Source organism: Oncorhynchus mykiss, chromosome 14 (assembly GCF_013265735.2).
Source record: "Oncorhynchus mykiss isolate Arlee chromosome 14, USDA_OmykA_1.1, whole genome shotgun sequence".
NCBI lineage: Eukaryota > Metazoa > Chordata > Actinopteri > Salmoniformes > Salmonidae > Oncorhynchus > Oncorhynchus mykiss.
The window spans coordinates 7,060,001-7,086,944 of record NC_048578.1 but is presented as its reverse complement, the minus strand read 5'-3'; the positions used below and the strand labels follow the sequence as shown (position 1 = coordinate 7,086,944).

General features: G+C 45.1%; 2 protein-coding genes across 3 annotated transcripts in view; both read right to left on the bottom strand.

Moving 5' to 3' along the window:
• Positions 1-228: 228 nt before the first annotated feature.
• On the bottom strand, positions 229-3,762 carry LOC118938692 (dedicator of cytokinesis protein 2-like). Its single transcript, XM_036942768.1, has 4 exons — positions 3,576-3,762; positions 1,180-1,288; positions 953-1,101; positions 229-715 (listed from the first exon to the last, which is right to left on the bottom strand). Exons 1-4 carry the CDS (start codon positions 3,750-3,752, stop codon positions 644-646), a joined length of 507 nt encoding a protein of 168 aa, XP_036798663.1. The 5' UTR covers positions 3,753-3,762; the 3' UTR covers positions 229-643.
• Positions 3,763-4,951: 1,189 nt separating this feature from the next.
• The window catches only part of LOC110488657 (dedicator of cytokinesis protein 2), a 141,584-nt gene continuing 119,591 nt past the window's right edge, over positions 4,952-26,944 (bottom strand). For both annotated transcript variants that reach the window (XM_036942766.1, XM_036942765.1), the window contains exons 29-44: positions 25,809-25,849; positions 21,594-21,684; positions 20,763-20,873; positions 20,445-20,534; positions 19,573-19,677; positions 19,176-19,317; positions 12,086-12,450; positions 11,794-11,880; positions 11,317-11,493; positions 11,112-11,195; positions 10,871-11,008; positions 10,450-10,577; positions 8,399-8,588; positions 5,984-6,092; positions 5,735-5,883; positions 4,952-5,607 (exon numbers count right to left, since the gene is read on the bottom strand). In XM_036942766.1, the coding sequence (XP_036798661.1) occupies positions 5,536-5,607; positions 5,735-5,883; positions 5,984-6,092; positions 8,399-8,588; positions 10,450-10,577; positions 10,871-11,008; positions 11,112-11,195; positions 11,317-11,493; positions 11,794-11,880; positions 12,086-12,450; positions 19,176-19,317; positions 19,573-19,677; positions 20,445-20,534; positions 20,763-20,873; positions 21,594-21,684; positions 25,809-25,849 (2,079 nt within the window). In that variant the 3' untranslated portion in view covers positions 4,952-5,535. The remainder of the gene's footprint in view (positions 5,608-5,734; positions 5,884-5,983; positions 6,093-8,398; positions 8,589-10,449; positions 10,578-10,870; positions 11,009-11,111; positions 11,196-11,316; positions 11,494-11,793; positions 11,881-12,085; positions 12,451-19,175; positions 19,318-19,572; positions 19,678-20,444; positions 20,535-20,762; positions 20,874-21,593; positions 21,685-25,808; positions 25,850-26,944) is intronic.

Here is a 26,944-nt window from a genome sequence, read left to right as displayed (position 1 = left end):
AGGGCAATAAAAGTCCAGCTCTAATTAACTTCAATGGGAAGTGCATTGGAAAAATAGAGAGTCTGTTGCAGGGTAAAGCACTGGAACGATAGAGGGAAAAGAAAAAGAGAACAAGAGAGATCTTAGCTGTGGTCTTCAGGCGTGCCGGTGTACTGTCTGACTGGCCGATGGTTTGTATGTTAAAGCTTCGCAACAATGTTGCTACTGATCCATAACGGGCGCGGTCCCAAACGAAAACAACCACGACCTAGAGCGATTACACCGATGATTGAGTTCAATACTTTATAAACTACACACGCTGAAAACAAACTGCAGCACAGCCCACACAATCAAACTGTCGCGCCACCCAAGAGCCACCCATGATTATAAAATATATGAGAGCAGAAGTTTAAAAAGCATGAATTTCTTCAGAGAATCTGTCAGTCTCTCTCTCTCCACCTCTCTCTCATTGTGTGTGTGTGTGTGCCTATGTGCCTGTGTGAGCGCAAACAAGTCTTTAAAACCTGATAAAAAAAAAGAAAAGATCAGATAGCTATTTCCAAAGAGGAGTTTTCAGCAAGGCAATAGCCCCTGGTGGTAACTGGAATTCAAAGCAGAGCAGGTTAAAAGGCACTGAGGGTACATCATGTGTGATGGATGGCTGTTAGAATTGACTGGCTTTCCTGTTGCTTGGATCAGTAGACAACTTGTTGCTCTGTTGCTCAGACTTGTTGCTCTGTTGGAACAAAAGATAAACATACATCCCTTTAGATAGAACACACAATATACCTAGTTGTTGTTGAGTGTGTGTGTGTGTGTGTGTGTGTGTGTGTGTGTGTGTGTGTGTGTGTGTGTGTGTGTGTGTGTGTGTGTGTGTGTGTGTGTGTGTGTGTGTGTGTGTGTGTGTGTGTGTGTGTGTGTGTGTGTGTGTGTGTGTGTGTGTGTGTGTGTGTGTGTGTGTGTGTGTGTGTACCTTGGTCCCGAAGAGCAGGTTGATGACCCCTTTGGAGCGTCTGTCAGCAGTGCGGTCTCCAGGAAGACACACAGACATACTCTTACTGTCCCTTCTGAACCGGGATGACTCCGCCTCCTCACTACCATTGGCCACAGACAGAGACTGGCCTGTGGGCAGGGAGAGAGTGTGTGAGGAAGTGTGTATTTGTGTGTGTGTGTGTGGGTGTGTGTGTGTGTGTGTGATACCTGTAATAGCAGGCAGAGATCTGGAGTTGGCGTTGGTGAGAAAGACATTTTCTTGAGAGCCAGGTTCAGACAGGTTGGTGTCACTGCGGAACTCCTGCTTCTTGGACAGCTAGAGGGAGACAGAGAGCAGAGAGTCTCACTGACACTGGTATACAGCAGGAGTCCACAGGCATGTCCAAATATTCTTCCTCTTTTTTCCTCCATGGTTTGAAATGATTTCAATGAAACAGTGGCTGACCCTGTAAAACATTGCACCTATCTGTTTTTGTATATACACTACCGTTCAAAAGTTTGGGGTCACTTAGAAATCTCCTTGTTTTTTACATTTTGAAAATATTTTGTCAATTAAAATAACATCAAATTGATCAGAAATACAGTGTAGACATTAATGTTGTAAAAGGGTTAGTAAAAGTATAAAGTAAAAGTATAAAGAAGGCCAGTTTTAGTGTTTTAGTGTTGCTTTAGCAGTATGCTTAGAGTCATTGTCCTGCTGGAAGGTGAACCTCCGTCCCAGTCTCAAATCTCTGGAAGACTGAAACAGGTTTCCCTCAAGAATTTCCCTGTACCTAGCGCCATCCATCATTCCTTCAATTCTGACCAGTTTCCAAACCCCTGCCAATGAAAAACATCTCCACAGCATGATGCTGCCACCACCATGCTTCACTGTGGGGATGGGGTTCTCAAGGTGTTGATGGCCAAAAAGCTAAATTTTAGTCTCATCTGACCAGAGTACCCTCTTCCAAATGTTTGGGGAGTCTCCCACATGCCTTTTGGCGAACACCAAACGAGTTTGCTTATTTTTTTCTTTAAGCAATGGCTTTTTTTCTGACCACTCTTCCGTAAAGCCCAGCTCTGTGGAATGTACGGCTTAAAGTGGTCCTATGGACAGGTACTCCAATCTCATCTGTGGAGCTTTGCAGCTCCTTCAGGGTTATCTTTGGTCTCTTTGTTGCCTCTTTAATTAATGCCCTCCTTGCCTGGTCTGCGAGTTTTGGTGGGCGGCCCTCTGTTGGCAGGTTTGTTGTGGTGCCATATTCTTTCAATTTTTTTTAAATAATGGATTTAATGGTGCTCCATGGATGTTCAAAGTTTCTGATATTTTTTTAGAACCCAACCCTGATCTGTACTTCTCAATAACTTTGTCCCTGACCTGTTTGGAGAAGTCCTTGGTCTTCATGGTGGCACTTGCTTGGTGGTGCCCCTTGCTTAATTGTGTTGCAGACTCGGGGGCCTTTCAGGACAGGTGTATATATACCGAGATCATGTGAAACTTAGATTGCACACAGGTGGACTTCATTTAACTAATTATGTGAGTGTGGGTGAATAAATGATCTCTGCATGTGTATTTCCCACCGTAAATCATGGAGGAGGAGGTGTGATGGTGTGGGGGTGCTTTGCTGGTGACACTGTCTGTGATTTATTTAGAATTCAAGGCACACTTAACCATCATGGCTAGCACAGCATTCTGCAGCCATACACCATCCCATCTGGTTTGGGCTTAATTGGACTGTCATTTGTTTTTCAACAGGACAATGACCCAACACACCTCCAGGCTGTGTAAGGGATATTTAACCAAGAAGGAGAGTGATGGAATGCTGCATCAGATGACCTGCCCTCCACAATCCCCCGATCTCAACCACATTGAGATGGTTTGGGATGAGTCGGACCGCAGAGTGAAGGAAAAGCAGCCAACAAGTGCTCAGCATATATGGGAACTACTTCAAGAGTGTTGGAAAAACGTTCCAGGTTAAGATGGTTCAGAGAATGCCAAGAGTGTGGAAAGCTGTCATCAAGGCAAAGGATGGCTACTTTGAAGAATCTCAAATATAAAATATATTTGGATTTGTTTAACACTTTTTTGGTTACTACATGATTCCAAATGTGTTATTTCATAGTGTTGATGTCTTCACTATTATTCTACAATGTAGAAAATAGTCCAAATAAAGAAAAACCCTTGAATGAGTAGGTGTTCTAAAACTTTTGACCGGTAGTGTATATCTCCATCTCTCTCTCTCTCTCCCTCTCTCCCCTTTCCCCCTGTTTCTCTCTCTCTCTCCCTCTCCCACTGTCTGTCTCTCACTCCTGCTCTCTCTCACCCGTTTGCTGTCCAGTGTGTTGGTCCTGTCTCTCTCTCTCCTGCTCTCTCTCACCCGTTGGCTGTCCAGTGTGTTGGTCCTGTCTCTCTCTCTCTCTGTCCCACTGTCTGTCTCTCTCTCTCCTGCTCTCTCTCACCCGTTTGCTGTCCAGTGTGTTGGTCCTGTCTCTCTCTCTCCCTCTCCCACTGTCTATCTCTCTCTCTCCCGCTCTCTCTCACCCATTTGCTGTCCAGAGTGTTGGTCCTGTCTCTCTCTCTCCCTCTCCCACTGTCTATCTCTCTCTCTCCCGCTCTCTCTAACCCATTTGCTGTCCAGAGTGTTGGTCCTGTCTCTCTCCTCTGGGATGAAGATCATGCTGCTCCTTTTCCTTCTCCTCTTGGAGTTCCTGAGTTTAACCTCCCCCTCTGCCCCTCCCTCATCCACCATGCTCACACTCCCACTGGAGCGCTGCAGGGTGGGGGTCTGGGGGGCCGCCATGTCAGGGAGACCACTGGGGAGGGAGGGAGGCAGGTGGGGGGAGAGGAAGAGAAGGGGGAGAAAGAAGAGGGAGAGAGGGGGGTAAAGGTGTGTGTTTGTTAATCTAGTATGGTTGCATGTTTGCACCCATGTGTGTGGGTTTGCATCTGTGTGTGTGTGTGTGTGTGTGTGTGTGTGTGTGTGTGCGTGTGCGTGTGCGCGTGAGTCTGTTTCCCATATTGTGAATGGTTGCTGTTCGTACACGGATTGTTTATTGCTAGACATAATCGCCTTGTCGAGCTGATAGCCAGCAAGGTGAGACAGGTAGTCTCATCAACAGCACACCTCCATTAACATTCTTGTGTAAGAGGAAACTGGTTTGATGTTGATGATGATGTGTTTCCCTGTGTGCCAAATATGCCAGATGTTGTTGCTATGGGGGGAGGCCAGGGGGAGGTGCTCATTTTGGTAGTGGGCTCCTCAACTGACAGCTAAATGGAGGTGGCCTTTGCCAAGAAGCTTCTTACATACCAGCCCCTTGTGGCGCTTTGACAGCCTCGCGTGTAGGTGCAAGCTTGTGGAGCTGATCTTTGCCAGTCTCGGCCACGTACACATGCTTGCGGTGGTGCGTGGACTCCAGATTGTGGGCCAGCCAAAAACTAAGGAGAAGAAGTTGGCTATGCAGAGCTCTGTTTCAACTGTGGTGGGAACCCTAGCTGTTTGGAGAAGGAGGTGCTTTCTGTACCCTTGAGTGCCATGCATACAGGGACCTTTGAAATGTTTGGATCCTTTTTTTCATGTCAATTTGATTGGTGGGTTCAAATAAAGTATTTCAAATGTGTGTATTTGTGTTTGTGAGTGTGTATTTGTGTTTGTGAGTGTGTATTTGTGTTTGTGAGTGTGTATTTGTGTTTGTGAGTGTGTATTTGTGTTTGTGAGTGTGTATTTGTGTGTGTGAGTGTGTATTTGTGTGTGTGAGTGTGTATTTGTGTTTGTGAGTGTGTATTTGTGTTTGTGAGTGTGTATTTATGTGTGTGAGCGTGTATTTGTGTTTGTGAGTGTGTATTTGTGTTTGTGAGTGTGTATTTGTGTTTGTGAGTGTGTATTTATGTGTGTGAGTGTGTATTTGTGTTTGTGAGAGTTGTACTCTATCACATGTAGAGTTTGCACCGCGATATTACACTTTACATGCATCACAGAAGACTGATATAAAGCGAAACTGTTTTGACAGTCAAACACCGTATTTTATTTTTAGTTTCATTAAAACAAATCTTTATTGTGCCATTATGAAAAATATGAATAACATCCCAATCATGAGACCAAAGAGGGTGCTTTCGATCATTGAATGCAGGAAAGGGCTACATTGTTAATAACATTTGAAAAAACAACTCTGTCAAACACCGGGGAGAAATTGACACAGATATCTCTTTACTCATTATTTCATCAAGTGAATTAAATGGAATGCTTGCAAACACCATTACTTAAGAAGGACAGTTAATACAAATGTTCTCTATTGAAATGATTATAAAATATATGAGAGCAGAAGTTTAAAAAGCATGAATTTCTTCAGAGAATCTGTCAGTCTCTCTCTCTCCACCTCTCTCTCATTGTGTGTGTGTGTGTGTGCCTATGTGCCTGTGTGAGCGCAAACAAGTCTTTAAAACCTGATAAAAAAAAAGAAAAGATCAGATAGCTCTTTCCAAAGAGGAGTTTTCAGCAAGGCAATAGCCCCTGGTGGTAACTGGAATTCAAAGCAGAGCAGGTTAAAAGGCACTGAGGGTACATCATGTGTGATGGATGGCTGTTAGAATTGACTGGCTTTCCTGTTGCTTGGATCAGTAGACGACTTGTTGCTCTGTTGCTCAGACTTGTTGCTCTGTTGGAACAAAAGATAAACATACATCCCTTTAGATAGAACCCACAATATACCTAGTTGTTGTTGAGTGTGTGTGTGTGTGTGTGTGTGTGTGTGTGTGTGTGTGTGTGTGTGTGTGTGTGTGTACCTTGGTCCCGAAGAGCAGGTTGATGACCCCTTTGGAGCGTCTGTCAGCAGTGCGGTCTCCAGGAAGACACACAGACATACTCTTACTGTCCCTTCTGAACCGGGATGACTCCGCCTCCTCACTACCATTGGCCACAGACAGAGACTGGCCTGTGGGCAGGGAGAGAGTGTGTGAGGAAGTGTGTGTTTGTGTTTGTGTGTGTGTGTGTGTGTGTGTGTGTGTGTGTGTGTGTGTGTGTGTGTGTGATACCTGTAATAGCAGGAAGAGATCTGGAGTTGGCGTTGGTGAGAAAGACATTTTCTTGAGAGCCAGGTTCAGACAGGTTGGTGTCACTGCGGAACTCCTGCTTCTTGGACAGCTAGAGGGAGACAGAGAGCAGAGAGTCTCACTGACACTGGTATACAACAGGAGTCCACAGGCATGTCCAAATACTCTTCCTCTTTTTTCCTCCATGGTTTGAAATGATTTCAATGAAACAGTGGCTGACCCTGTAAAACATTGCACCTATCTGTTTTTGTATATACACTACCGTTCAAAAGTTTGGGGTCACTTAGAAATCTCCTTGTTTTTTACATTTTGAAAATATTTTGTCAATTAAAATAACATCAAATTGATCAGAAATACAGTGTAGACATTAATGTTGTAAAAGGGTTAGTAAAAGTATAAAGTAAAAGTATAAAGAAGGCCAGTTTTAGTGTTTTAGTGTTGCTTTAGCAGTATGCTTAGAGTCATTGTCCTGCTGGAAGGTGAACCTCCGTCCCAGTCTCAAATCTCTGGAAGACTGAAACAGGTTTCCCTCAAGAATTTCCCTGTACCTAGCGCCATCCATCATTCCTTCAATTCTGACCAGTTTCCAAATCCCTACCAATGAAAAACATCTCCACAGCATGATGCTGCCACCACCATGCTTCACTGTGGGGATGGGGTTCTCGGGGTGATGAAAGGTGTTGATGGCCAAAAAGCTCAATTTTAGTGTCATCTGACCAGAGTACCCTCTTCCAAATGTTTGGGGAGTCTCCCACATGCCTTTTGGCAAACACCAAACGAGTTTGCTTATTTTTTTCTTTAAGCAATGGATTTTTTCTGGTTACTCTTCCGTAAAGCCCAGCTCTGTGGATTGTACGGCTTAAAGTGGTCCTATGGACAGGTACTCCAATCTCATCTGTGGAGCTTTGCAGCTCCTTCAGGGTTATCTTTGGTCTCTTTGTTGCCTCTTTAATTAATGCCCTCCTTGCCTGGTCTGCGAGTTTTGGTGGGCGGCCCTCTGTTGGCAGGTTTGTTGTGGTGCCATATTCTTTCCATTTTTTTAAAATAATGGATTTAATGGTGCTCCATGGATGTTCAAAGTTTCTGATATTTTTTTAGAACCCAACCCTGATCTGTACTTCTCAATAACTTTGTCCCTGACCTGTTTGGAGAAGTCCTTGGTCTTCATGGTGGCACTTGCTTGGTGGTGCCCCTTGCTTAGTTGTGTTGCAGACTCGGGGGCCTTTCAGGACAGGTGTATATATACCGAGATCATGTGACACTTAGATTGCACACAGGTGGACTTCATTTAACTAATTATGTGAGTGTGGGTGAATAAATGATCTCTGCATGTGTATTTCCCACCGTAAATCATGGAGGAGGAGGTGTGATGGTGTGGGGGTGCTTTTTGCTGGTGACACTGTCTGTGATTTATTTAGAATTCAAGGCACACTTAACCATCATGGCTAGCACAGCATTCTGCAGCCATACGCCATCCCATCTGGTTTGGGCTTAATTGGACTCATTTGTTTTTCAACAGGACAATGACCCAACACACCTCCAGGCTGTGTAAGGGATATTTTGCCAAGAAGGAGAGTGATGGAGTGCTGCATCAGATGACCTGCCCTCCACAATCCCCCGATCTCAACCACATTGAGATGGTTTGGGATGAGTCGGACCGCAGAGTGAAGGAAAAGCAGCCAACAAGTGCTCAGCATATGTGGGAACTACTTCAAGAGTGTTGGAAAAGCGTTCCAGGTTAAGCTGGTTCAGAGAATGCCAAGAGTGTGGAAAGCTGTCATCAAGGCAAAGGATGGCTACTTTGAAGAATCTCAAATATAAAATATATTTGGATTTGTTTAACACTTTTTTGGTTACTACATGATTCCAAATGTGTTATTTCATAGTGTTGATGTCTTCACTATTATTCTACAATGTAGAAAATAGTCCAAATAAAGAAAAACCCTTGAATGAGTAGGTGTTCTAAAACTGTTGACCGGTAGTGTATATCTCCATCTCTCTCTCTCTCTCTCTCTCTCTCTCACGATCTCCCCTTTCCCCCTGTTTCTCTCTCTCTCCCTCTCCCACTGTCTGTCTCTCTCTCCTGCTCTCTCTCACCCGTTTGCTGTCCAGTGTGTTGGTCCTGTCTCTCTCTCTCCTGCTCTCTCTCACCCGTTGGCTGTCCAGTGTGTTGGTCCTGTCTCTCTCTCTCTCTCTCCCACTGTCTGTCTCTCTCTCTCCTGCTCTCTCTCACCCGTTTGCTGTCCAGTGTGTTGGTCCTGTCTCTCTCTCTCCCTCTCCCACTGTCTATCTCTCTCTCTCCCGCTCTCTCTCACCCATTTGCTGTCCAGAGTGTTGGTCCTGTCTCTCTCTCTCCCTCTCCCACTGTCTATCTCTCTCTCTCCCGCTCTCTCTCACCCATTTGCTGTCCAGAGTGTTGGTCCTGTCTCTCTCCTCTGGGATGAAGATCATGCTGCTCCTTTTCCTTCTCCTCTTGGAGTTCCTGAGTTTAACCTCCCCCTCTGCCCCTCCCTCATCCACCATGCTCACACTCCCACTGGAGCGCTGCAGGGTGGGGGTCTGGGGGGCCGCCATGTCAGGGAGACCACTGGGGAGGGAGGGAGGCAGGTGGGGGAGAGGAAGAGAAGGGGGAGAAAGAAGAGGGAGAGAGGGGGTAAAGGTGTGTGTTTGTTAATCTAGTATGGTTGCATGTACCCATGTGTGTGGGTTTGCATCTGTGTTTGTGTATGTGTGTGTGTGTGTGTGTGTGTGTGTGTGTGTGTGTGTGTGTGTGTGTGTGTGTGTGTGTGTGTGTGTGTGTGTGTGTGTGTGCGTGTGCGTGTGCGTGTGCGTGTGAGTCTGTTTCCCATATTGTGAATGGTTGCTGTTCGTACACGGATTGTTTATTGCTAGACATAATCGCCTTGTCGAGCTGATAGCCAGCAAGGTGAGACAGGTAGTCTCACCAACAGCACACCTCCATTAACATTCTTGTGTAAGAGGAAGCTGGCTTGATGTTGATGATGATGTGTTTCCCTGTGTGTCAAATATGCCAGATGTTGTTGCTATGGGGGGAGGCCAGAGGGAGGTGCTCATTTTGGTAGTGGGCTCCTCAACTGACAGCTAAATGGAGGGGGCCTTTGCCAAGAAGCTTCTTACATACCAGCCCCTTGTGGCGCTTTGACAGCCTCGCGTGTAGGTGCAAGCTTGTGGAGCTGATCTTTGCCAGTCTCGGCCACGTACACATGCTTGCGGTGGTGCGTGGACTCCAGATTGTGGGCCAGCCAAAAACTAAGGAGAAGAAGTTGGCTATGCAGAGCTCTGTTTCAACTGTGGTGGGAACCCTAGCTGTTTGGAGAAGGAGGTGCTTTCTGTACCCTTGAGTGCCATGCATACAGGGACCCTTGAAATGTTCAGATCCTTTTTTTCATGTCAATTTGATTGGTGGGTTCAAATAAAGTATTTCAAATGTGTGTATTTGTGATTGTGAGTGTGTATTTGTGTTTGTGAGTGTGTATTTGTGTTTGTGAGTGTGTATTTATGTGTGTGAGTGTGTATTTCTGTGTGTGAGTGTGTATATGTGTGTGTGAGTGTGTATTTGTGTTTGTGAGTGTGTATTTGTGTTTGTGAGTGTGTATTTGTGTTTGTGAGTGTGTATTTGTGTTTGAGTGTGTATTTGTGTTTGTGAGTGTGTATTTGTGTTTGTGAGTGTGTATTTGTGTTTGAGTGTGTATTTGTGTTTGTGAGTGTGTATTTGTGTTTGTGAGTGTGTATTTGTGTTTGTGAGTGTGTATTTGTGTTTGTGAGTGTGTATTTGCGTGTGTATTTATGTGTGTGAGTGTGTATTTGTGTGTGTGAGTGTGTATTTGTGTGTGTGAGTGTGTATTTGTGTGTGTGAGTGTGTATTTGTGTTTGTGAGTGTGTATTTGTGTTTGTGAGTGTGTATTTGTGTTTGTGAGTGTGTATTTATGTGTGTGAGTGTGTATTTGTGTGTGTGAGTGTGTATTTGTGTGTGTGAGTGTGTATTTGTGTTTGTGAGTGTGTATTTGTGTTTGTGAGTGTGTATTTATGTGTGTGAGTGTGTATTTGTGTTTCTGAGTGTGTATTTGTGTTTGTGAGTGTGTATTTGTGTTTGTGAGTGTGTATTTGTGTTTTTGAGTGTGTATTTATGTGTGTGAGTGTGTATTTGTGTTTGTGAGTGTGTATTTGTGTTTGTGAGTGTGTATTTGTGTTTTTGAGTGTGTATTTATGTGTGTGAGTGTGTATTTCTGTTTGTGAGTGTGTATTTGTGTTTGTGAGTGTGTATTTGTGTTTGTGAGTGTGTATTTGTGTTTGTGAGTGTGTATTTGTGTGTGTGAGTGTGTATTTGTGTTTGTGAGTGTGTATTTGTGTTTGTGAGTGTGTATTTGTGTTTGTGAGTGTGCATTTGTGTTTGTGAGTGTGTATTTGTGTTTGTGAGTGTGTGTTACCTGTCTGGATAAGGTTTGGTGGGGGTCCCACACTCAGACCCCTGGAGGGAAGAGATGGAGATGACGGACTGTCGGAAGGAGCGAAGGACAGAGCGCGGACGACTTGACTTCCTCTCATCCATATCCGGCTAAGAACGAGGCATGACGAAGAGGGAAAAGAGAGGGATGGATAAAAATGAGACAAAAGATTAAAGGTGAAGTTGGATGAAAGAGAGAGATTAAAAAGAGAGTTAATATAATGCTTTTCACAAACAGGAGTTAAGCTTTGGCATTGCTAGCGTCATTCCTAAAGCTCTTTTCACAAAATAGTTTTTCAGATTGAAATTCTCCTCTGCCCCCAGATACTAGCTCCTTCCAGCTAGCCTATCAGGCCTCACATAAACACTCTCCTTTCCTCTTTCGATTTCACTCTTTCTCTTACCAGCTCCCTCACTCCATACTCCTTCTCCACCTTCTTCCTCATATGCGTGAAGCACTCCTCCATGCGCTCGTGGAAAGGTCGTAGGTCATCTGTCACTCTCTTCCCATGTAGAGAGATTCCCCCACCCAGCAACGGGATCTACAAGAGAGGTATATGATAAAACAGTGTGTTTGTGCGTATGCTTGTACATGTGTCGCTGCACATGCCTGAGTGTGTGTGTGTGTGTGTGTGCGTACAGTACCTGCCATGCGATGAGGTCTTTGAGACCCTCCAGCTTATCTCTGTCCTCTGGGTGTTGCAAGTTGTACTCCTCAGTGAAGAAAGCCTGTAAAGAGGAGAGGGAAAGAAATACGCTGTACTTTTACAGATGACACAGTTCTGGGATGGGGTTGAGACGTGCGGGTAGGTGGGTGGGCGGGTGGGTGGACGGACGGATGAACTCTGACCTTCTCGTACTTGGCGAAGCCCCCCATGACGGCAGGGTCCACAATGCCGTTGAGCAGCATGGAGAGAGGGTTGATGGGAAGGGCGTCGTCGGCCTGGTATTGGTTGATCAGGGTGAGGATCTTGTCATTGGTGCTCTGCATGGTCTCTATGGCATTCTCCAGAGGACTGATGGTGGTCTGAGAGAGAGATAGAGAGAGAGAGAGAGAGAGAGAGAGAGAGAGAGAGAGAGAGAGAGAGAGAGAGAGAGAGAGAGAGAGAGAAACAAACAGGGTGTTGTAACTAAATTAGTAAAGACAAGATTATGCCGAATAAAACTGAGCAAAAGAAATAAACAGTTTCAGGACCATCAACAGTTATGCTACCCATTGCAGAGAAAAGCACTTACCTTGATCCAGCACTGGCAGTGAGAGATAGATAATGGTAAACAGGCAAACTGGTCCACCAAAAGAGAGAGAGAGACAAACAGACACACTTACATGTTTCATGTCTGTGGCCTCAAACCAGCGCAGGATCCCAGGGAGTTTATACACTGTGGTGAACGTGGTGCGCTCAATCCACATGGACTACAAAAGAGGAAGAGAGGAGGAGACAGACAGAAAGGAAGAGAGATACAGAGAGGGAGATACAGAGAGAAAGAGAGAGTGAGAAAGAGAGAGCGAGAGAGAGAGAGAGAGACAGATACAAATTGAAAAAAGTCCTGGTGTGATCATGTATTGGACCTGCGATACATTGTATTCAGTACAGTCAGGGATCCGGTCAGACACTTACAACAAACTCATTGCTGGGATCCACTGGGCCTTTCCTGACTGGTCTGGAGTAGTGGAAACGCTGCACGTAGTTGGACTTGTAGAAGCTACAACACACACACACACACACACACACACACACACACACACACACACACACACACACACACACACACACACACACACACACACACACACACACACACACACACACACACACACACATAGAGCGGGATAGAAAGAGGAGGTTTAAACAGTCATCTTTGTGAGACAGAGGTAAAGGTTGAGGGCAGAGAGGGACTGACTTGATGATCTGGTCAGGGACGGGTTTGCTCTTCAAGCGAGATGGGATCTCCAGGACAGGCTGAACAGTGAAACACTGGATGTCTGAGGCAACCAGGTCAGGAAGGCAACATGACTACAACCCAACCACAGAGGAAGTGAAACGTCTTCATGTTCACGTGTGTGACTATAAAGCCATGGTGGTCCATGCGACTTAGGACAATGTTAGCCCACTGAACTAAAGACTGAGTGTGTGTATGTGTGTGTATGTAGTGGCTACCCATAATTCAGGGCAGGGCCCCACCTATATTGAGCCCCACATTTTTAGCAAAAAAGAATACTAATAAAAAAGGCTTACCTGTTTTGCATGTTATTTTGGCATTAATACGTGTCACATATCAGTTTGCAAACAATGTAAAAAAAAATGTAAATCATTGAGTTAATAAAGCCGCATACAAACATGGTCTCTTTCTTGCTTTCTTGAGTAAGACAGCTCCAAAATGCAGGTGTTTCAACCTAGCTTAGTGCTTTCTGTGGTGGTGGGGCAGCCAGCGAGAAAATACGGAGCGTAGGGGTTGGTAATGTTCTCTAGTTGCGCCATGATTAGCTCACTGATCTGACAGTACGTCACCGCCAAGTCTAAGGGTAGGCTTTTTCGCTACTGCTACTCTCTGTTTATCATATAGGCATAGTCATTTCAACCATGCCTACATGTACATACTACCTCAATCAGCCCGACTAACCGGTGCCTGTATATAGAATTGCTACTGTATATAGCCTCGCTACTGTTATAGCCTCGCTACTGTTATAGCCTCGCTACTGTTATAGCCTCGCTACTGTATATAGCCTCGCTACTGTTATAGCCTCGCTACTGTATATAGCCTCGCTACTGTTATAGCCTCGCTACTGTATATAGCCTTGCTACTGTATATAGCCTCGCTACTGTTATAACCTCGCTACTGTATCTGTTATAGCCTCGCTACTGTATATAGCCTCGCTACTGTATATAGCCTCGCTACTGTTATAGCCTCGCTACTGTTATAGCCTCGCTACTGTATATAGCCTCGCTACTGTATATAGCCTCGCTACTGTTATAGCCTCGCTACTGTTATAGCCTCGCTACTGTATATAGCCTCGCTACTGTATATAGCCTCGCTACTGTTATAACCTCGCTACTGTATCTGTTATAGCCTCGCTACTGTATATAGCCTCGCTACTGTTATAACCTCGCTACTGTATCTGTTATAGCCTCGCTACTGTACTATTATCAACCAAGAATGAGGACTTATGAACATTTCCGGAAAGAGGTGGAAATATGGAAAAATGCTGAAGTTGAGCCACAAACGTTCATTGAACCACACGAAAGCATTTCCAAAGTGTCAAAAATATCAAGTAAAACAAAGTATTCTAAGGCTGCATCCTCAGTGTCCTCTGCACGCCTAAAAACTGAGGCTGAGCGAGCAGCTCTACAAGCATCATTACAGGACAAGCGTGCATTGGAACTGGAGAAAGCTCAACTGGAACAACAGAAAGCTCAACTGGAACAACAGAAAGCTCAACTGAATGTTAGGATGGAAAAAATGTCACTGGAAACGGACATAGCAGCATATAATGCCAGACTGAAGGTCCTGGAGAGTGTTGAGTCCACTTCTCAATCCCATGCCGTGGCAGCCCACTTACTAAGCCAAGAAGATGGAATGAACTCATATTTTGAAAACCAAGAACCCGAGGTCTATGAGGAACCTGAACCATCACCTGTTGAGTTTGCTGCATTAGGTGCAGTTCCAAAGACCCCGTTAAAAAAGAGTTTTACAACAACCGACAACAAAGCCATCAAAACCTATGCAGAAAACAGCCATAAACCACACCCCCCCAGCAGTCAACAGCAAGGTCTAGCAGTCAACACAGAATCAACACTGTGGGTATAAGTCATGATCCCAGCCATGATAACCTGTCTACTGTCATACAAAGGCAGAATGAAATTGCTGGCCTCCTTGCACTACAGCACACACAGGCCCCACTCCCTGTTAGGGAGATACCTATGTTTGACGGTGATCCTCTAAACTTTAGACCATTCATGCGTGCATTTGAGCATGGCATAGAAGATAAGACAAGCAGCCACCAGGATAGGCTCTATTACCTGGAACAGTACACCTCTGGTTAGCCCAAAGATCTGGTCCGCAGATGTCTGCATATAGAAGCCAGAAGAGGCTAAGTGGTTGTTAAAGGAACACTTTGGCAATGAAATCAAAGTCACCACTGCTTACATGGAAAAAGCTTGGAACTGGATAAACATCAAACCGGATGATGGAAAGGGACTGGGTGGCTATGCACTCTATCTTAGAGGTACCTGTAACGCTATGCAAGACCTACAGAACATGGACGAGCGTAATCTTCCCTCCAACATAAAGTTGATCATGTCAAAACTTCCCTACAAGCTAAGGGAAAAACAGAAGTCTGCAGCATGTGATATTTTCGGGAGAAGCCACCTGAGGGCCCAGTTCAGTGACCTGGTGACAGTCATGTAAAAACAGGCCAAAATATTGCAGGATCCGTCGTATGGAGATATTCAAGATCCCCTGTCCAACCAGCAGCAGACTTTAACCTGTTGAGTGTAGGAGGCAGTATTTTGATGTTTTGGAGTGAAAAACGTACCCAAATTAAACGGCCTATTTCTCAGGCCCAGAATCTAGAATATACACATATTTGTCAGATTAGGATAAGTTTCCAAAACTGTCAAAATATTGTCTGTGGGTATTACAGAACTGATATTGCAGGCGAAAACCTGAGGAAAATCCAACCCGGAAGTGGCTTCTATTTTGAAAGCTCCATGTTCCATAGCCTGCCTTCGCTCCATTTAAAGGGATATCAACCAGATTCCCTTTTCTATGGCTTCCCCATGGTGTGAACAGTCTTTAGACATAGTTTCAGGCTTCTATTTTGAAAAATTAGCGAGAAAGATCACATCGCGTCAATGTATGTCTGGGTGCTAGCAGCGTTTTGCATGCGTAACAGCTTGGAGCAGCCATTTTCTCTCTCTCTCCTACTGAAGAAGCTACAGTCCAGGTTGATATATTATTGATTGTATATTGTAAAAAAAACCTGAGGATTGATTATAAAAAACGTTTGACATGTTTTTACGAACATTACAGATACTATTTGGAATTTTCGTCTGCGATGTCGTGACCGCTTAAGCCTGTGGATTTCTGAACAAAACGTGCCAACCAAATCATCTTTATAGAACAAAAGCAACATTTATTGTGTAACTAAGAGTCTCGTGAGTACAAACGGCCGAAGAGCCGAAGAGTGTGATCCGTGACCTATCGAAAGCAAAACAGTGGAGGTATTTGAACTCCAAACATAACCCAGCCAATGATGCCTCAAGAGGGTTACATGTTGACACTTTCCTGAACTCAAAGAGATGGCTCAAAGGACCAGAATTCCTGGAGAAACCAGAAACTCAATGGCCGAAAGTCCCAGAGGAGCTTGGCTCCATCCCTCCGGATGATCCAGAGGTGAGAAAAGACGTCATCGTAAACAGTACAAGTGTGGAAGAAAAGAGTCCGACCAGCAAACTGATTGAGTACTATTCAACATGGAACAGCTTGAAGAAAGCAGTTGCTTGGATGCTGAAACTGAAGAGACTTCTTCTACAGTTTAGCCAGAAAAAACGATCCAGGATCAGATCAGAGTTTAAAAACTCACTGAAGAAACAAAGTGACAAGTTCAAACTGATATTTGGAAAAGAAAGTCTGTCTGTGGATGACCTAGATGAAGCAGAAAAGGTTATTAGATTTGAGCAACAACAGCACTTTAAACAAGAATTTGCACTCGTTGTGAAAGGAAAACAATGTGCCAAGAAAAGCGTCTCAATCTGTAAGCTTGATCCAATTGTTGACAATGGTATTCTGAGAGTGGGAGGAAGGCTGCTATGCATACAGAACTAAAGAATCCTATGATTCTTCCCAAAGACTACTACATCTCCAGACTGATCTTACTCCACATCCATGAGCAGGTTGGCCACTCTGGGAGAGGTCACATGCTTTCCAGACTTTGACCAGTGATATTGGATACCCTGTGCCAACTCCTTAGCAAGGAAGATCCTTAAGAGGTGTGTCTTCTGCAGGCGGATGCAAGCTAGAGCTGGAGAACAGAAGATGGCCGACCTTCCACAAGATCGGGTGTCACCTGATTTGCCGCCTTTCACCCATGTGGGCATAGATTACTTCGGCCCCATAGAGGTGAAGCGAGGCCGCGTTCATGTGAATCGGTATGGTGTGATCTTTACTTGCCTTGTGAGTCGAGCTGTCCATCTAGAAGTTGCTAGTTATCTGGATACTGATTCCTGCATCAATGCCCTGTGCAGGTTGATCTGTCGAAGGGGCCCAGTAACAAGTATCAGAACCGACAATGGCACCAACAAAGAACACACAGAGAGCTAGGAGAAGCTCTGAAAGAGCTGGATCACAACAATATTCAAAATGAATTACTGAAGGAAGGAGTGACATGGTCATTCAAACCTCCCTCTGGAGCCCACCATGAGGGGGGTGGGGGTGGTGGGGGGGGGGGGGGGGGGGGGTTATGGGAGAGGTTGATCGGACTGGTGAAAAAATATCCTCTATTCAGTCCTTAAAGAGCAAGTATTGGATGATGAGGCTTTGCAGACGGCTTTGTGTGAAGTTGAGGCAATAATGAACAACAGACCAATCACAACAGTGACAAATGACCCTAATGATCTGGAACTCCTGACCCTGAACCATCTGCTTCATCTGAAAACGAAGCCAGTCCTGCCACCAGGACTATTCCAGAGAAGCAACCTATACTCACGAAGGAGATGGAAGTAAGTACAATATATCACTGACCTCTTCTGGAAGAGATTGCTAAGGGAGTATATTCTACATATGCAGAAGAGGAACAAGTGGAACAAAACTAATAGAAACTTCTTGTTGTCTTCTGTCGATGACACCCCCCCAAGGAACTTTTGACTAATGGGGCATGTGGTGGAGGCTTTTCCAGGGGCCAAAGGTCGTGTCATGGTTAAGACCAAGACCATTATCTTACAGAGACCTATCAATAAACTCTGTCTGCTCCTGGAGGCAGTTGATGGAGACACGAACACACACACACACACACACACACACACACAGTGCTCCATCTTCAAAACACGTGCACCTCTGAATCCTGGATGTCGTACTCATACATTTTTGGACGTCAAAACTCTTGACATTTTTGGAAGTTGAACACTTCAACTCTGAGACTGAGGTCAATGGCCTCTTGTCCTATATGGGACTTTGTATATTTGTATGAAATATTCATGTATTTGGTGAAATATTAGGTACGTACCTTTTATGATTTATCTTCACCTGATTGAGATATATTCCTTTGTCATTAGTGCAACTTGGTTTTTGGCTCCACCTCTTGCCCATTCATTGTACTGTGGTGTGTGTTAGTAATAGGATAAAGGCAGGAAGTTGGGCCTTCGGGGGAAGAGGGCTCCTATCTAGATTTTTTGTTAGATAAAATAAACCTTTTTGTTGCAGCGTATCCCTGGATCTCATGGAATGGTTTTTGCCGTTTTGGGAACTTCGAATGTGGACTGTAAACAATCCCCCTTCAGGCTTGGGCAGTGGCTATGGTCAATTGGTAAGGAAGCCACTACAAGGCTGAATGAACTGTTTCGCTGCCAGACAAGGCTCTGCTGATGTAGCCTAATGTAGCCAGGTGGTAAGGTGTTGGCACTGCTGTTGGGACAGCTTTATGTAGGCCTTAACAGTCACGTGTGCTCCCTCTCCGGGCCTCTAGGTCACTTGTTATGGCGCACACCTGTCACCATTGTTGCGCACACCTGCACGTCTTCAGACTCACCTGGACTCCATCACCTCCCTGATTACCTTCCCTTCGGGTTCCTTCCCCAGGCGTTCTTGTCTCTGTGTCTGTGTCGTGTCTGTGAGTTGCTCGTGTTTTCTTGTTTTGTGTTACGTTTTGTTTATTTGATTAAAACACTCCCTGAACTTGCTTCCCGACTCTCAGCGCACATCGCTACACTGACAGTTTGTGGGCTCCGTTTGTCACCGTTATAGTGCAAGGAGCGTATTGTTTAGTGTTGTGTCGGGGCTTTGCTGGCATGCATCCCACTTTTTTTTAGTTTTTTTGCCCCACCAAGATTTACATGCTGAAATCGCATCTGTGTGTATGTGTGTAGGTGTGTGTGTGTGCACATTGTGTGTATGTGTGTAGGTGTGTGTGTGTGTGCACATTGTGTGTATGTGTGTAGGTGTGTGTGTGTGCACATTGTGTGTATGTGTGTAGGTGTGTGTGTGTGCACATCGTGTGTATGTGTGTAGGTGTGTGTGTGTGCACATTGTGTGTATGTGTGTAGGTGTGTGTGTGTGCACATTGTGTGTATGTGTGTAGGTGTGTGTGTGTGTGCACATTGTGTGTATGTGTGTAGGTGTGTGTGTGTGTACATTGTGTGTATGTGTGTAGGTGTGTGTGTGTGCACATTGTGTGTATGTGTGTAGGTGTGTGTGTGTGCACATTGTGTGTATGTGTGTAGGTGTGTGTGTGTGCACATTGTGTGTGTGTGTGTAGGTGTGTGTGTGTGCACATTGTGTGTAGGTGTGTGTGTGTGTGTGTGCACATTGTGTGTGTGTGTGTACATTGTGTGTATGTGTGTAGGTGTGTGTATGTGTACATTGTGTGTGTGTGTGTGTAGGTGTGTGTGTGTGTACATTGTGTGTGTGTGTGTAGGTGTGTGTGTGTGTACATTGTGTGTGTGTGTGTGTAGGTGTGTGTGTGTGTACATTGTGTGTGTGTGTACATAAGGATACACTGCAAAGGGGAGAGTCTGACGTCGTCTCCAGGCATGGTGGTGATGTTGAGACGGACCGCGCTGGGGAACTGACTCATCAACTGGTTCTGGAAGTCTTCTCTACGCTCGTACTCCTTCCCCCGGTGGATAAACACCTTGTTCTGAGGTTATAAACAGTTATACACAGTCATAAGGTGGTTACGAATAGTCATAAACACTACATAAGACTGTATTCTTTTTTTTGGGATGTTGATATTGCTACCTCTTGTGGATGGACAATCTGTTGTTTACTTCGTAAGTGCAATAAACCACTATTGACCTCCCCAAAATCATGTAGATATAAGCTCTTTCACATTTCATTTGGAGCTAAAAACTAGACATTGTGAATACAAGGTTAGGCAGATGCTTAGACATACCCTGAGGAAAGGAGGGTAACCCTGTCCGTAGTAGCCCACAGCAAAGTAGTCTGGCTTGGGCCTCAGGATCGTCATAATGTTCTCATAGAACCTAGCCTGCTGCTTCTGCAGAGAGAGGGGGAGGTGGGGGGGGGGGGGTAGAGAGGTATAGGAAAGAGGGAGAGAGATGAATGGTTCGGGAGAGAGAGAGAGAGAGGATGTTGGGGGAGATAGAGGTAGTCGGGGTGGGAGAGATAGAGGTGGGAGAGAGGGTTAGGGGGTAGGGTGGAGAGGGGAAGAGAAACAGACAGACAGGGAGTGTGTGGGAGAAACAGACAGACAGAGAGTGTGTGAGAGAAACAGGCAGACAGAGAGTGTGTGGGAGAAACAGACAGACAGAGAGTGTGTGGGAGAAACAGACAGACAGAGAGTGTGTGGGAGAAACAGACAGACAGAGAGTGTGTGGGAGAAACAGACAGACAGACAGAGGAAGATAGAGACAGGATAAAGCTACAGCAAGACAAATGACACACCCTGTTTTTCAACGCTGAAATACCAGAGAAAAGATAAAAGGACAAAATCCAAGGGCAGAATCTATCATATTTATTGCACAACGACACATTTCAGAGGAGTGAAGTGAGACTCTTGGGAGGCGAGAGAGGAGAAAAACGACGAGAGGGGAAGCGGAGGAGAGGAGTGTATTAAACAGTCACTCCAAATGTGATGTACTTTAAGGGCTGAAGGAGAGGAGAAGTCAAGAGAAAGCAAGAAGAGTGGAGGAGAGTTCTCGGGGGTCCCTGTGAAGGGTGTTAGAAATCAAGAAGAAACGCTAATGAAGGCAGCTTGCCGACAAAACATCCATATGCGGAACAGGACGCAACAGCGTGTCTTACCAGACTCTGGCTGAGCAGCTCGTATTCAAACACTTCCATCTCGTACTGGTCAGCCAGCTCCTTACACAGAGTTATAGCCTCCTCCCACATCTACACAACCCAGAGAGACGAACGATTACCAACACACACTCATGGAGAGAAGAGAGGTTCTACGAGATAACCAACTCCCACACTTCTACAGAGAGCAGAGACGTACGTAACATAGCAAGATCAGCGACTCCGCAACAGAGAGCACAGAGACTGTGTCCAACTTCAATGCATCTATCCATCCAGCCAAGACACTATACAGAATCGAGATAGCCGACTCCTGCTCCTGACCTTGCCCTTGTCGAAGTACCCGATGATGGTTTCGTAGAGACTCTCCTTCTGCTGGCGCTGGGTCTGACAGCTACGCACCTCAAACTGGGGACTGCACTGGTCCTCTGACCACTGCCAGGGGAAGACGGTGGTGTAGGGATTTAAGGAGGGGTGGATGGGTGGAGAGATAAAGAAATAGAGGGGGCAGACACGAAACAATCAGAGCGGAAGGACATGCTATAAACAGGACTGTGAAGGCTACAGGACAAGGGTCCCCAATTACATTCATTTTTTTCTTGAGTGGATGGTCAGGGGGTTGGAGCATAGTTCTATAAATATTTTGTAGAGCGCAAATTGACCGCAAGAAGCTCAAACAGATATATACAGCGGTTCTCCCTTCAAAAGTTGCGCGAACTGCAGCACAGCTTGCAGGGTGCCGCTGAATTCTATGGCACGTTATTTAAGTGTCAGCCATTGTTGCCAGAATGTATCACAATCTGCCACCGTCTACCACAGAAGGTCGCGGCATAAAGCTCGAAACTTTTAAAGGAAGAACCACTGTAGCATTTGACAAACACCAAATCATTTAAACCTGGACTACACTGAGAAACATTAACATATGCCTCTATATTAATGTGTGGGGATACTTGGGAATTGGTTTCCTACATTAAAATCACTTTAAGTTCCTGGTGATTTTACAGTCCTTCATGTCCTTTACAGACCTTTTTTTGTGCTCAGAGGACCAATTAAAATTACAAGTGAATGTCAGTGCGTGTCCGTGCGTGTGTGTTCGTGGGTGGGTGTGTGTGTTCGTGGGTGGGTGTGTGCACGCGCGTGTCTGTTTATGTGTACCTTGAGCAGGCGAGAGTGAAGCAACAGGGTGTAGGCAGCCTCTGTGTAGTTTTCCACAGCCATGTGAAGGTCTCTCAGCTTGTAGAGGTATCTGTAACACACACACACACACACACACACACACACACACACGGGTTAATACACATAGAACTGTAATGTATACCATTGTCCACTAGATGTCAGGGTTGCCTAGACAACTCAGTGACTTGACCAACATTCTGTGATACACGGAGCCAATCTGTTATGTGATTGTGATGGCTTGACCTGTACACATCACAGTCTGACGTGAACACTGTGGAACTTAGTGGGCAGAACTTTATTGTGTCCTCGGGGACAAAAGACACGAGTCTGCCCTCGCTTGCCTTAACCCTAGATCTCCCTTTCACCTCTCTCTCTCTTTCTATTTATCTTCCTTTTTTCTGTTCTCTCTGCCCTCTCTTTTCCTCTTATTTCTCTCTGTCTTTCTCTGCCTTCTCTTTTCCTCTTATTTCTATCTGTCTCTCTCTGCCCTCTCTTTTCCTCTTATTTCTCTGTCTCTCTCTGTGTCTCTCTCTGTCTTTCTCTGTCTCTCTCTGCCCTCTCTTTTCCTCTTATTTCTCTCTGTCTCTCTCTGTGTCTCTCTCTGCCCTCTCTTTTCCTCTTATTTCTCTCTGTCTCTCTCTGTGTCTCTCTCTGTCTTTCTCTGTCTCTCTCTGCCCTCTCTTTTCCTCTTATTTCTCTCTGTCTTTCTCTGCCTTCTCTTTTCCTCTTATTTCTATCTGTCTCTCTCTGTCTCTCTGCCCTCTCTTTTCCTCTTATTTCTCTCTGTCTTTCTCTGCCTTCTCTTTTCCTCTTATTTCTATCTGTCTTTCTCTGTCTCTCTGCCCTCTCTTTTCCTCTTATTTCTATCTGTCTCTCTCTGTCTCTCTCTGCCCTCTCTTTTCCTCTTATTTCTCTCTGTCTCTCTCTGTCTCTCTGCCCTCTCTTTTCCTCTTATTTCTCTCTGTCTTTCTCTGTCTCTCTCTCTGCCCTCTCTTTTCCTCTTATTTCTATCTGTCTCTCTCTGTCTCTCTCTGCCCTCTCTTTTCCTCTTATTTCTCTCTGTCTCTCTCTGCCCTCTCTTTTCCTCTTATTTCTCTCTGTCTTTCTCTGTCTCTCTCTGCCCTCTCTTTTCCTCTTATTTCCCTCTGTCTCTCTCTGTCTCTCTGCCCTCTCTTTTCCTCTTATTTCTCTCTGTCTTTCTCTGTCTCTCTCTGCCCTCTCTTTTCCTCTTATTTCTATCTGTCTCTCTCTGTCTCTCTCTGCCCTCTCTTTTCCTCTTATTTCTCTCTGTCTTTCTCTGTCTCTCTCTGCCCTCTCTTTTCCTCTTATTTCTCTCTGTCTTTCTCTGTCTCTCTCTGCCCTCTCTTTTCCTCTTATTTCTCTCTGTCTTTCTCTGTCTCTCTCTGCCCTCTCTTTTCCTCTTATTTCTCTCTGTCTTTCTCTGTCTCTCTGCCCTCTCTTTTCCTCTTATTTCTATCTGTCTCTCTCTGTCTCTCTCTGCCCTCTCTTTTCCTCTTATTTCTCTCTGTCTTTCTCTGTCTCTCTCTGCCCTCTCTTTTCCTCTTATTTCTCTCTGTCTTTCTCTGTCTCTCTCTGCCCTCTCTTTTCCTCTTATTTCTCTCTGTCTTTCTCTGCCCTCTCTTTTCCTCTTATTTCTCTCTGTCTTTCTCTGTCTCTCTGCCCTCTCTTTTCCTCTTATTTCTCTCTGTCTCTCTCTGTCTCTCTCTCTGTCTCTCTGTGTCTCTCTGCCTTCTCTTTTCCTCTTATTTCTCTCTGTCTCTCTCTGTCTCTCTCTGTCTCTCTCTGTCTCTCTCTGTGTCTCTCGCTCTGTCTCCCTATGTCTCTCTCTCTGTGTCTCTCTCTGTGTGTGTGTGTCTCTCTCTCTGTGTCTCTCTATGTGTCTCTCTCTGTGTCTCTCTGTGTCTCTCTCTTTGTCTCTCTCTGTGTCTCTCTCTGTGTCTCTCTATGTCTCTCACTCTGTGTCTCCCTATGTGTCTCTCTAAGTGTCTCTCTCTCTGTGTCTCTGTGTGTGTGTGTGTGTGTCTCTCTCTGTGTCTCTCTGTGTGTGTCTCTCTGTGTGTGTCTCTCTCTCTGTCTCTGTTATTTCTAACCCTCCCTGTCACCCATTCTCAGCAGATACATTGGTACCTTTTTCAGATTCTGTGAAATGTGACATTTTTAAGGGTTTTTAACATTCTAGGTTTCCAACAGAGAAAAGCAGTGTATCTTTGACTAGCTTCACTTTAATTTCCTCCTACATCTGTTTAATACATTCACGAAGAATTCAGACCCCTTGAATTTTTCCACATTTTGTTACATTACAGCCTTATTCAAATATGGAATAAATGGTTTCTTCCCTCACCCGTCTACACACAATACCCCATAATGACAAAGCAAGAGCAGGTTTTTAGAGATTTTTGCAAATTTATACACACATCTCCCCCTTACATTTACATAAGTATTCAGACACTTTACTCAGTACTTTGTTTAAGCACCTTTGGCAGTGTTAACAGCCTAGAGTCTTCTTGGGTGTGACGCTACAAGCTTGGCACACCTGTATTTAGGAAGTTTCTCCCATTCAGATCCTCTCAAGCTCTGTCAGGTTGGATGGGGAGCGTCGCTGCACAGCTATTATCCAGTCTCTCCAGAGATGTTTGATCGGGTTCAAATCCGTGCTCTGGATGGGCCACTCAAGGACATTCAGAGACTTGTCCCGAAGCCACTCCTGCGTTGTTTTGGCTGTGTGCTTAGGTACGTTGTCCTGTTGGAAGGTGAACCTTCACCCCAGTCTGAGGTATTGAGTGCTCTGGAGCAGGTTTTCATCAAGGATCACTCTGTACTTTGCTCTGTTCATCTTTCTCTCGATCCTGACTCCGAGTTCCTGCCACTGAAAAACATCCCCACAGCATGATTCTACCACCAATTTGTTTCACGATAGGGATGGTGACAGATTTCATCCTCTTTGGCCTTCAAATCTTGGTTTTATCAGATCAGAGAATCTTGTTTCTCATGGTCTGGGAGTCTTTAGGTGCCTTTTGGCAAACTCCAAGCGGGCTGTCATGTACCTTTTACTGACAGGTGTGTGCCTTTCCAAATCATGTCCAATCAACTGAATTTACCACAGGTGGACTCCAATCAAGCTGTGGATACATCTCAAGGATGATCAATGGAAACAGGATGCACCTCACCTCAACGTCAAGTCTCATAGCAAAGGGTCTGAATACTTATGTAAATAAGGTATTTCTGTTTTGACTTTGTCATTATGGGGTATTGTGTGTAGATTGATGAGGGAAAAATACATTCAAGGCTGTAATGTAAAGAAAATGTTTAAAAGGGATCAGTCTGAATACTTTCCGAATGCACAGTACATTCCTCCTTTTGGAATATGCCTTCCTCTTTATCATCTCCTCCTCTGAGTTGTTTGATTAACTTCTCTCCTCTCACTTTCTGTCTCTCTCTGTCCTTCACTTTCTCACAATCTCTCCCGTCTCCCCCCACTCTCCCTCCATCCCTCTTTCAGTTCAATACACCTCACACTCCCTATTTACATCTTTCTCTTTCTCCATCTCTCTCTCCCCCTCTCTCTCTCTCGCTCCCTCTCTCTCGCTCTCTCCCTCTCTTTCTCTCTCACTCAATCCCCCCCCCTCTCTCCTCCCCTCTTTCTCTCTCCCACTCAGTCTCTCTCTCTCTCCCTCTCTCCATCCCTCCCTCTCTCTCCATCCCTCTCTCTCTCTCTCTCCTAAAATGAGTGCACATGTTGCTGTGAGTGGAGGGCCTGATCCTCTGATTTTTGACATTAATTCAGCAGGATTGAGATAATCCCTTGTCAGATTATACACACACATATACACACACACACACACACACACACACACACACACACGGACAGACACAGACACAGACACAGACGCACACGCACACACACACACACACACACACACACACACACACAGGCACAGACACACACACACACACAAGGTCACATTTTCGCCCTCACCCAGTGAGTAATCCACTGTTATACACGGTCTAACCAGCTCATGTAGCCTGCCCAGTCCAACACCACGGGTAGTCATTCATACACAGAAACTCTCTAACGTTTTAAATATATATGAAAGTAGAGTGGTTGTGTAACTAGAGTTATGAAACCTATCTACAATTGAAATGACAACGTGTTATTGTTGCATAAAGTGTCACCTGATGTACATCCCTTCACGGTTGATGTCCTTGTAGAAATTCTGCAAAACAACAGAGAGGAGTGTGAGACTTTGCTTGTTAGCGTGGACATGTGTGTGGGGAGAGAGTGTGTGTGTGTGTGTGTCTCATCACCAGCGCACACACACACACACACACACACACACGACGCACACACACACCACGTTTCTTCTCTTGTGCTCACTTACTGAGAATAACACTCAAGGCAGAACACACACATCTCCAGCGTACGTCCCCATCTAAAACACTCCGATAATCTCTGCATCCCACTGATGTCTGAAGGGCTATATAAAGTATCAAACTCCACAGAAAGATCATTCATCATTTAGAGTCAGTAGCATAAGCTAATGATGTGTGCAGCTAGCATGCATGTCTGAGTGATCCAGATGCAGCCCGAGGATCTGTGTGTTAGCTAAAGCATGCTAATGTCAGTTAGCCTGAGCTAGTGAAGATTGGCTTGCATATTGCACAGCATGCTAACGTCGTTAGACTGAGGTAGGGAAGATTAGCTTGCATATTGCATAGCATGCTAATGTCAGTTAGCATGAGGTAAGGATGATTAGCTTGCGTGTAGCATAGCATGCTAACGTTAGCTAGCCGGAGGTAAGGATATTTAGCTCTCAAAACAGCGCGCCATGAAAAGGAATGGCTAATGCATAGCCATAGGGGGGGGGGGGGGGGGGGGGGGGGGCTGAATAGGCCTAACTGTGCTTTACAGCTGTGTTACTGACAGACAGACCGCCCCGTGTGACTGCTATAGTGTCACAGTATAATACAGTAACACAACAACGACAGGCTAGCAATGCTCCTGAGACCCATCTTATCTTTTACTGATCTGGGATTTTATATTTAGTCTAACAGATGCTGTTACTGGATGTTGTAGAAGACGAAGGTTCCAGTGTATTACTATTTTTAGAATGTATTAGAACGTGGTCAAAATTACTTGGATGTTACTTAGTGGCTGTGATGCCATGGTAACGGCTACACGGCGGGCACTGTTGATTGGCATGGAATTGATTGTCAGATGATATACAGAGCAACAGATTGGTTTATTGTTGGGGAGAAGGGTGTAGTTTTGTGCTGAAAGTGAAACTGCAACTCAAGGTTGATTTTCTCGA

Excerpts from the sequence above, each read along its gene's own strand:
- LOC118938692 (XM_036942768.1), bottom strand. The coding sequence starts at position 3,752 with ATGGCGGCCCCCCAGACCCCCACCCTGCAGCGCTCCAGTGGGAGTGTG. Across the intron at positions 1,289-3,575 it reads ACACTCTGGACAGCAAATGG|CTGTCCAAGAAGCAGGAGTT; the intron begins GTTAGAGAGAGC and ends GTCTCCCTCTAG. Across the intron at positions 1,102-1,179 it reads ATCTCTGCCTGCTATTACAG|GCCAGTCTCTGTCTGTGGCC; the intron begins GTATCACACACA and ends CCCTGCCCACAG.